The sequence below is a fragment of the Oculina patagonica genome, chromosome 6 (assembly GCF_052425735.1).
Source record: "Oculina patagonica isolate OP01 chromosome 6, crgOcupat, whole genome shotgun sequence".
Taxonomy (NCBI): domain Eukaryota; kingdom Metazoa; phylum Cnidaria; class Anthozoa; order Scleractinia; family Oculinidae; genus Oculina; species Oculina patagonica.
This window is the reverse complement of record NC_135763.1, coordinates 3044285-3055391: the sequence shown is the minus strand read 5'-3', so window position 1 is coordinate 3055391 and position 11107 is coordinate 3044285. Positions and strand designations below refer to the sequence as shown.

The following is an 11107-nucleotide window of genomic DNA, read 5'->3' as shown; positions in this document are numbered from 1 at the left end:
TCAACTGGAAAATAATAAAGCATAGAAGTGCTTTGCACTCCGAATTTGTAATTGCAGTCGACCAAGTAAATATATATTGGAACTCATGAATAAACCAAATGAAACTTGATTGACGTTTGTCTTGTTTAGTGTAGTAGGCACCCTTGAAAGGAAGGTTCACGAGTGAAGCAAACATGTGAGGCTAACAAATATCTGGATTAGTTCCTTGCAGCTCAAAGTTTTCCTTGAGTTTCCTTTGAAAACTGTGACGCTTCTTGGAACAGAAGATGTCTGGGGAAGATGAAAAATAGACCCAGGCAAACTTGGCCAGTTTAAATTCCCATTCGGAAAATCTTCGAATTCCCGCTTGGAAGTTATGGGAAATTATTTGCAGTATTTGTAAGTCTTACTTTTGGCCATGGACGTGGGAAAATTTCTGTCGGGGTGAGGGATAGTGAACAAAGACCTGGATAAAATTATTGATAACGTGATCGTGACTTGGAATAACACGTGACAACTCGTTTTGAGAATACGATTAGTGGAAACAAGGATCAGATTTTCATGGAGTAAATTTCTCTATTAAGGTCTCTTAGACTATTCAAGGAGGCAAGCGTGGCCGAGTGGTTTGGGGCGCTGGTGTTCTAATCCAGAGGTCCCCGGTTCAAAACCTGCCCTGGCCACTAGCTGGATTTGTTTCTCGGTTGTCCCGAGTTCGAATCCTCGACCACGCTTTGTATATAGCCAACTGGTCTGCCTCCTGCCAGTTGGGATTTTCAACCTTGTTATTTTCATTTAAATATTTGTTTTCTCTGTTTCAGTGGCATGCCTGTAAACTAGCTATCTCGTAGAGATATGAAGCTAAGTGCATGACCACTATAAACACCATTGATTTATTTTTTTTTTGTTATTCACTAAAACCATCGTGATTAGCAATTCCGTACCATGTTAAAAGGACGATTGAACAATATTTTATTGAATCCAATTACTACATCAGTAAAGAAAAAGTAAAACCATTTAGTGTAAAGATTTGAGTGTAGTCTATCCACGTGTTAACTCAGTTTTTCCTCGGAATCACATTCATAGGGAACTCCATCTTTCTCCTCTAATTCATGCCAAGTATCCCACTCCGCATTGCCGGTGCTCAGCTCAGTAATTGTTAAGACCTTGTTTCGAGTGAATTTGCGAATTGACACAGTTCCTCGGCTCTCAGCCTGCTCAGCATGGCCTGTCGTGTCGTCATTCTCCCCAGGACTCATGTCAATTAGTAGAATTCTTGGCCGCACAGGCCTGGGTTCCGCCAATTTTCGTTCACACACGCAAGGAAGAGTGAAGACCATGTCTGTTGGTGACCTGGGTCCTATTTTCTCCCAGGAGGTTATATTCTCAGACTCAAAGTCAGGTTCGTCGTCCATATACTCGCGCACAAGCTTAAGTCTAGACACACAGCTAAGTATTTTCCGTTCACTTCTCTCCACCTTAAATTCCTCTTCAACAGGCCTAGGAGTTGAAGTTCGCGTGCTGTAGTCAACAGAGCGACCCTGGTACACCCCCTTGGGCATCTGACTGAGTACGGGCTGCGCCCATTTAGAGTTACCACCGATCAGAAAGGAGCTTACATCGCCGCCTGGCGCAGTCTTGGACTTCTGAGCCACGATTCGAGCATTGGTCGCGGAACCATTTCTGCAGAAGCGTTCCTCTCGTTTGATTCTTTGTATACCATCCCCGAGTTCATCGTCTCCCTTTCCAGCCTTTGTTCCGCTGTTGCTTTCTTGAATTATTTGCTTAGCAGCTCTTTTAGCTTCAAATCTCTCTGTGGCTTTTTTGACTTCCATTACTCTCTTGCACTTCTCGCAGTTCAGTGAATTTCCATCGCAGTTATGTCTCTGCCCTAGCGCTCTCCAGTGAAGAGATTTAAGCGGCCGGCTTTCTTCACCTCCGGTTTCCTTCTGTTGTTCATTTTGCTTCATCTCCTTAACAGAAATGATGCCTTTGGTTTTGTACAAATCGTGTGGAGTTGGCTGCTGGGATAATTCAGCGCGCAGCTTCTGAAGATTGGCAAAGCGTGAAGACCTGCGTGGCTCTTGTTTAACTGCAAATACGGCAGGCATTTGAGGCTCAAGAACTGCGTCGATAGCTGCTTGTTCAGCTTGAATGATACTTTCTGCTAAGTGCATTTTTCTTTTGCGCCAAGACGGCCTCCTACCAAAAGAACTGTTAGGAGAGTTTGCGCCACTTGAACCGAGAATTCTTCGTAGCATAGGAGATTCTTCGTCTTGAGATGTGAAACTTGGCCACATATTTGCGCCTTTTGAACATTCATCAGCTTCTTCAAGCATAATTGAAGATAAGGATTCGTACTTCGAACAAACATTCAGGTTTGAGTAATCAATTTACACGTCATAATAGCCGAGTGATAAGATGCGCGTGCTACATGTCATTAAAAAAAAACTGCGACCAGTCTTCAGAAGTTACACTGATTTCAGCGCGGCTTTATTTATCTGTCTTGCTACAAGAGCCCAGTTAAAAAGCTATACTTCCCTAATTTTTGTACTGCACATTTTTTGCACTGCAACTTGAAAATTGTGGTTGGATTTTGTCGAGTCAGCTGACGCAAAAAAAATTACCGGTAGCACGGTTGAGTAGTTAGCGTGCGGATAGGCAGAGATACTTTTCTTTAGATTTAAGAAATTTTGGCACACTCCTCCATATAAAGTAGCTAAAGAACTCTATTCAAACCTTACGTAGCTGTTTTATCTTCTTCTCGTGCCGTCATGTAAAACTAGAAGATGTACAGGTTTCCCAAGCCACGAGCGTGACTCTCGCTTATAAGAGGTACTGTCTTTGTTGCATAGATTCATTTCATTAGAGTTTGTATGGAAACGAAAAGAATTTGCTTATTGTATATGGTCTAAAAGACCATATACAAGCAAATTCTTCTATTCCCATACCCCGGGGGGGGGGTACTCCCCTATATAAGGTATATAGGTATGTGCCGCCCCAAAGGGTATGGTTTTTGAGCCGTTTTGGTCTGAAAACGGGTATAGATTTTGAAAATTTTGGTCTGAAATTTTGTATGGTTATCTGGGGAACGTTCACAAAAGCTTATAAACTTATTTTTCTTGCCAGCAACTGGAGCGAAATAGATAAAATATATCATTTCAGCTAAATTTTACCTATTCATCCTTGTTACGTTGACTTCCGTTCAGCGTTCATTTCAAGGTCAGGTCTGAAAACGGGTATGGATTTTTGAGTCCAGGTCTGAAAACGGGTGTGGAAAATGACATTTTTTGGTCTGAAATTGGGTCTGGATTTGGAGATGCAGGCGGCACACCCCCACCAAAAATTCCAAGGAGTACCCCCCCCCCCCCCCCCGGTCCCATACAAACTCTTACAGAGCTTGGTCTGCCTCTGGCAATGGGGAAAACTGGAGTGTTGCGTGACATGCTCTGTAAGACTGGGTCGAGAGTGGACGCTGACTTGTTCTTCGCAGTGTTCGACACGTATACAGACTCACAAACCGATAGAGGAAGAGGACTCAAAATGAATATTTCTCCATAGTTTATTTACCCCACAAGAAGACTTTCGCTTTCCTGTTGCACGATGGAAGCAAAATACAATTTACGAAGCCCAGGTAGGCATTTATGTGGAACAGTGCAGTACAAATTTAACACAGAGAAGAGACTCAGAGAGACTTCAAAGCAGATTCCTTCACCATTCATTCATATCATGAAGATGGCTTGTGTATTAAAGATTGTTGTGGTTTGTTTCCTTTGAATTCTAAGGCGTGAAACGCTTGATGAGGGAAGCCAAAGAACTAAGTGAACCAACAGAGCTGTATTTTGCCCAGCCACTTGAGGTAAGCGGTTGCTATAGGCCGCAAATTCGTCTGAAACATGAAATGAATACAACACCCGGAATTTAAGCTTATCTTGTTTGCAGAGTTTATTACAATGCTGGAACCTTCTAGGTATGACGAAGACGTCACTTGCAGAATTTATTTGATTAAATGTGTTAAATGGACACCAATCGGCGATTGCTATCAGCTGTTACCGGCGATCGATTAGAAGTCGAAATCACAGGAACACCGATTGCAATATAGATTTGACATTTACATACTAGGCGAGTCTGTATACCAAAAAAATACAAGTGACAAGTGGGATATTCTATAATACCACAAGAAAGTGTTGTGTATGAACTATTTTATGTCATGCCATAGAAAATATGCTAACAAAATTTTGTCGAGAATAAGCGCACAATGGGAAGGTTGAAGGTTGCATTGGGTTGACTACCGTCGAATATACAACTGCTTTCCTGTATTCTGATTGGCTGTATTTTCTACAGCATGGTATAAATGTTTTTTTGCATCCAGAGGATGTCATGTAACATGTATGTTTCTAGTTGTTCCTTACCAGATAACATGTGGTGTAAAACAATTGGCTAACAGGAGTGTTGTCTCTTGACAGGATAATTTGTTTGAGTGGCACTTCACTGTGCGTGGCCCCCCTGACAGCGATTTTGCTGGTGGACGATATCATGGCCGAATAACCTTGCCCCCGGAGTATCCCATGAAGCCACCCAGTATCATGTTACTAACTGTGAGTAATTATGATGACAAACTCCTAAAGACAAATTGTTCTATTACGTACTGTACCTATTAATGTGTTGACATATTTTTTTGCTGGTTCAGTGCCAAAGATTTCTCATTATACATTTTTCCTGCCATCATTTCAGAAGCACTGCCGATATGCTTGTGAAGTTGAACTTGAGTCAGGTGCAATATATGGCATGCTTGTCATACACATGTGAATACCTGCAATAGCTATTTCTGACTCTGGCGACAGGTGTTCTCATTTGGCAGGGGTATTTTGCAGAACGCAGAATGCAGAACGCAGAATGATGGTGATGGAATGCCAATAGTTAATGCTCCAACCAACAAATCTAAGCTAACTGCAAAACAAACCAGAGTGAAAGCTAACCCGCAAGCAAACTGGGGTGAAGCTAACCGCAAGCAAACCGGGGTGAAGCTAACCACAAGCAAACCGGGGTGAAGCTAGCCGCAAGCAAACTGGGGTGAAGCTAGCCGCAAGCAAACCGGGGTGAAGCTAACCGCAAGCAAACCGGGGTGAAGCTAGCCGCAAGCAAACCAGGGTGAAGCTAGCCGCAAGCAAACTGAAGTGAAAGCTAACCGCAAGCAAACCGGGGTGAAGCTAGCCGCAAGCAAACCAGGGTGAAGCTAACCGCAAGCAAACCGGGGTGAAGCTAGCCGCAAGCAAACCAGGGTGAAGCTAGCCGCAAGCAAACTGAAGTGAAAGCTAACCGCAAGCAAACCGGGGTGAAGCTAACCGCAAGCAAACCAGGGTGAAGCTAGCCGCAAGCAAACCAGGGTGAAGCTAGCCGCAAGCAAACCAGGGTGAAGCTAGTCGCAAGCAAACTGGGGTGAAAGCTTACCACAAGCAACCCACTGACCATCATTTTGCATTCTGTGTTCTGCAAAATACCCGGCCTGATTGTTGTCATTTGGTGGAACAGCTTAATCCTCGACAGTGTCAGTGTCTTTGTCACAAGTGTGCGTATGGCCAGGAAGCAGCTCTTGTTGTGTCTGGCATGAATGGCCCACTATCCTCCGAGAGGACAATAGAACAGACAACAGTTAATAATACGCCAAGCCCCCAAAACAATAGCAACTGCTAAACAGTACATTCTACAATTACAAGCTTACACTTAAGAGCTCCCACACTATTTGTGGGCGGTTACAGTACATCTTTGTGAGAACCTAGGGGTGACCCTATTCGGCAGATTGGCAGAATGACAGAACAGTGATAGTATATTGCCCTAACCAACAAATAAAAGCTAACCAAAGCAAGCCAGAGTGAAGCTTACCGCAAGAGCAAACCAGGGTGAAGCAAACTAGTGACATTCTGTCATTCCGCGATTCCACTGAATAGGTCACCCAATCCTAGCCTCCTGGACAGACATTTTTAGGGGTGATCGTGTGGGGAGGAGTGAAACATGATCGTCCCTGAAAACACCTGCGTGGAAGACTAGTGAGAACTAGGCTAAATGGCAGTAATACTCATCCAGCAACATGTCCTGGACTTTGTTTCACACTCTGCCCAGCAATTACTTGCATAATTACTGTCAGTAGAATTTATCACAACTTACCTATACCAGTTGGTTTTGATTTTGTTAATTTCAATTTTTTATAACTTTATTTTTGTCAGCCTAATGGTCGATTTGAAGTCGGGAAGAAAATTTGTCTTAGTATGTCAGCCCACCATCCTGAGACATGGCAACCTTCCTGGAGCAGTAAGTACCAACTGAAATTTACTGTTTAATACTTGATGTTTAGTACTATACCCTGTGAGAATGGCCTTTCTTAAGTCTTGCATCACCAATTTTAGAAGGAGTCATTTGAACCAGTAATACATTAGTATCTAAACAGTTGTCTTAATTTTCACTAACATGATCAATTCTTCCCACACAAAAAATTTCTAAGAATTGACCCAAAAATTCCATGCCAGTGATATTGCTTTTAATTAGTATTACAGTACCTCAAGGTGCGAAACACACATGCTTCAATCAAATGAGTCAAATTATATAACTTCCTCGTGTGGTATTTTGTTACAATCATCATACATGTACTTCATGTGGATAACTGAATTTGTTTAATATTGCTGACAGTTCGCACTGTGCTCATGGCAATTATTGGATTCATGCCAACTCAAGGAGCTGGAGCAATAGGATCACTGGACTATACTCCTCAGGAGAGGAAGGTTCTGGCAAAAAAGTAAGTTAAATATGCAGAACTTTACTGTGTTATAAACCTCATAATTTTGATCATTAAATTTTTAGGAAATTAAATTTTGTGCTTTACAAATTTTTATTACTGACTGTATGTTCACTCTGTGGCTTGTTATACATCGGTGTGAAGAAGTAATGAATATAGTTTAAAAATGTGTTGTAAAACTCATCACTGTCTATAATAATAATAATAATAATAATAATAATAATAATTAATATTTATTAATAATAATAATAATCATAATAATAATAATAATAATAAAATTAATACAGTAATAATATTAAATGAATTTGGATCTTTCAACAGGAAATAATCCCTCAGTACTTAATAGAACTGTTATCAAAGGCATCCTGTGAAAAAATTAAAAACTAAAGTAAAACTGCATGGGCCAAAAAATCATAAAATAATATTCATCGCTGAATTTTCTCCTGGAAACTATTCAAGTGCCTTTAAGGTCATTGCCCTGTATTGCATTGCGCATCCTTACTCCTTCCGTATTTCGTGCCGCGCCCATCAACAATGCCTTTTTTCTTGTGGCTTAGTCCCGAGGAGTGTCTTCTCCGTCGTGCCTCCGTGTCGATCATCTTCTCACATTGGTTCGCTTGTACTTGCAGGACTCGGGAGATATTGGTCGTCCCTCTCCCTCTGGTGACCCCCTTTTTTTTCATTTCATTCCCTCATAAACCATAGGCGAATTTGGTAAGTGTTCAGTTCTATTTCAGGGCAATGACTTAAGATCTGTTCAAGTCGCATTTGTCCCTCCTCACTGTACATGCTGTGGTTTAATTTTTTTCTTTGCTTAAGAATTTTAGATATTGTAAGACAAGGGAAAATAAAAAATTAAACTGGTGATTTAAATAACAAAACTTTTATTAAAAGGTCACTTGACTGGAAGTGCAATGGCTGTGAAGTATGCATAAAGACAGTTCTACTAGAGACAACTGGTATGTTATATAAATTATACCATAATTTTTAGTTATAGAGCTTACTAAGTATCTCTTTTAGTAAATAATTAATTTACTCCTTGTATTCTCTGTTATTTACTATACATGTAAGTGGGGGGGGGGGGGGGGAGTTATAAGAAAAAAAAAAAAAATAAAAAAAAAAAAAAAAAAAAAACCCCCCCCCCCCCCCCCCCGGCATGTAAGTTGTGGAAGGCATGGTGGCCTAGTGTGCTGTTAGTGTGCTGGACTTCAGATCAAGTGCTTCTGGTTAGGGGTCACTGCGTTGTGTTCTTGAGCAAGACATTTAACTCTCAAAGTGCCTCTCTCCACTCAGGTGTATAAATGGATACTGCCAAAGTTCATGCTTGAGAGGAGGGGAAATATCCTCGTCACTTCATGCTACAGATGTATCACAAAGTTCTCACAACTGGCGTTGTTAGAATTATATGATGATTGAAAAGGAGAAATAACATTTCCAAACTTGTTACTGGAAGGCTTAAAGTACAATGGTTCATCATACATTGTTGAGATTGCTGATTTGCAAAAAAGGTTTGCATTGTGCTTCAATCAATCAATCAATCAATCAATCAATCAATAAATCAATCACAGGGTGACACGTAATAGTTTTTCATTAAGCTTGCACCTTAAGAGAAGAAATATCGTTTATTATTAAAAAACTTTTACACTTTTACACTTGGCAGTCCTTAAGGTTTATGGGGAGGGGTGAGGTGGTTTAGTCCACATTATGACTCACAATAAATATGCTACATATCATTAGGTGAATCATCAAAAGAAGCAGAGCAAGAAGCTGCCGAGTTAGCTGCACAGATCACTTTTAAGGTGAGTTATTTCAAATCAGTGTGGGAGACAATGATGATGACCTAATGATTACGATTTTGGATTATGTGTCTGTCCCTTTTTCTGTTACAATAAAAATGAATTGTAAAATGATCGTAATGTAACCTGACAGCAAGCTGGGAGAGGGGGAGGGGAGTAACCTGTGATGGCTAAGCACCGCACCCAGGGGGGTGGCAATACTCTTACATGTAGTGACTTAAACCATCATCATTTTAACTTTTATCTCAAGCCAGCAATTCATCTCTGTTTTAATTTGACTTGTTCCCAACTTTCTATCCTTTTAACCTTGCAGGGAGAGAATGAAAAGGAAAAAGTATCAGAGGGAACCACAGCAACACCAGCATCGAGTGCAACAAGTCAGCCACAGGCTCCAACAACAGAATCTAATTCTATGGCTAGTCCACAAATGGGAGCTTCCCCTATGGGTGTGCCTCAACAGTACTATGCCTCATATCAGTCTGCATACCCGTATTATGCCACAGGATACCCAATGTACAACATGATGAATGCAAACCCTCTAGCGGCACAAGGTTATCAAAATACTGCGGCGCCTTCAACTGTATTGCCTAATCAGACTGATGCTGTACCTTTACCAGCCAATCAGAATGCAGGAGATAACACTGCGGCTAGTAGTGTCCGTCAAAGGACAGCTGTCAATCATTCTACTGCTGGTCAAAACACTCCTCAGCCTGCGGGAAATGTTTCTCAGACTAATAATTCTGTTGTTCAAACACAGCCACGTATAACACAAAGCAGCATGGCCTCTTTAATTGTTTTATGGGTCGTAGCTGTGTCTATAGTTGCACTAGTTTGTAGAAGACTGTTTATGATATCATAATGTCATTTCACTGAATTCACACCCTTGAACACTGTAATTAGTGATAATAATGGGCAATAAGAGGTCTGGCATACAATTTAGGGGCAATGGTGCAGGCCTGGCATAAATTGAGGGGCATGGTACAGGCCCCTTTAAAGATAAGAGGAATTTCTATCTTGCTGTTTACTAGGGAATATTCGAAATTTAACTGTCAATGTCTGTGTAAAGTTTACCACTGTTTTCAGAAGGTCATGGCTCTATTTGAAGGCTGAAATTTCGGCCAATTTCTCGCCTCCAGTTTTCGTTCTAAGGGCACCTTTCCCAAAGGCAAACGTTGATAAAGTACTAAAGACAAACGTACCAAGTATTTCGTATTGAAGCTGTAGCGAAGATGGAAAAAAATTTACTTTATAGTTGTACAGTAGTTCTATAAAAAGCTGTAAAATAGAAGGCGTTTTGAGGGAAGGGATTAAAAAATACATTCATAACTTTATTTGTTACTCCTTAATTCTACTCAATCTAATGGTTCGAAAACTCTGGTTGTTAAATGCGTTCGGCAGCTTTTCTGTATATAACTTTAACCAAATCTCACACCGATCTGGCTGGTTTGTTTTAAACATTTCTGCAATTGCGTAATGCTATCAAGCCATAATACATTGTTTAACGCTGTGCTCAGGCCGGCACCAAATCAGGGTTCCGCTTTTTTTGGTATGCAGCGTTCTCTCGTTTTCGGTTCAGTTAATAATACAAAACCATCACACCCTCGGTTTTCCCTCCCGATCCCCTATTTGCCGCACTCTTTAACCCGGTCGAGTGGAATAAAGGGGGGTGAGAGATGTAAGCCAAAAAATTCAGGACGGGCCCGCGGAGCCCTCCGTCATTTGCTCCACTTTTCGCGCGGGCCTGATTTTCTTTCACCATCGCTTCTGACGAGTTACATGCGGCGGTGTGTGTGGACTTTGTCGAAGCAATTAAATTGCTTTTAATCTATGTCATCTCTGTGTTGATCTGTGAAATTTCTGTGCATGGGACACGCATTTGCTGCAAGGAATAGCTGATCATTAGCGTCGGGTTTTATTTTTTAAGCGTACAGAAATATAAGGGGAAAAGAAAAAACAACCAACACACGCTCGATCGCGGCTAATTCGCCTATCGTTGTTGTTGACATTTTCTTCAGTGGAAGATGAACCGGAAAACAATTGCAATAGTGTTATCTAAACTTAGCAGCTCTGAAATGAGATCTAAAGAAAATAAATATTAAACATCTCATAATCGGCGAGCCAGAAAAGTAAACATTTCATTTGAGTTTCTGTTCTCACGAAAACTGAAAGTTGAACGTATGTCTTCATATTGAACCAACGTGCACCAAGCTGGGTTGCTTTGTTAAACATTTTCAACTTTGATGTTTTACTATTGATTTCCTTTTCTTGAGACATGTTGAGATTGATCCCCTTTTAACCACTTCCGATTGTAGTTAAAAACTGCATTTGTAAAGCAAAATAAATCCTTGAGGAGATTTCAACGACAAATTACTTTATTAGAGAAAAATATAATTTTCAGATGTATTATTGTCCTGGGTAGAAACACTGTGAATTTGTCTCTTGAGTCGTTTTCACGCCTACCGTGGGAAAATTTCGCTTCATTATTTAGCATGTTACCAAAACACGATAAAAATCAATCTTCTGTCGCTGGCAAAAAAGAACATCA

The 11107-nt window shown here is 40.9% G+C and overlaps 1 protein-coding gene across 1 annotated transcript; it reads left to right on the top strand.

Moving 5' to 3' along the window:
• The first annotated feature begins 3384 nt into the window (after positions 1–3384).
• On the top strand, positions 3385–9893 carry LOC144656199 (ubiquitin-conjugating enzyme E2 J1-like). The gene is made up of 8 exons (XM_078516444.1): positions 3385–3610; positions 3762–3835; positions 4443–4574; positions 6201–6285; positions 6661–6766; positions 7661–7725; positions 8504–8565; positions 8876–9893. Exons 1-8 carry the CDS (start codon positions 3580–3582, stop codon positions 9419–9421), a joined length of 1101 nt encoding a protein of 366 aa, XP_078372570.1. The 5' UTR covers positions 3385–3579; the 3' UTR covers positions 9422–9893.
• The last annotated feature ends 1214 nt before the right edge of the window (positions 9894–11107 follow it).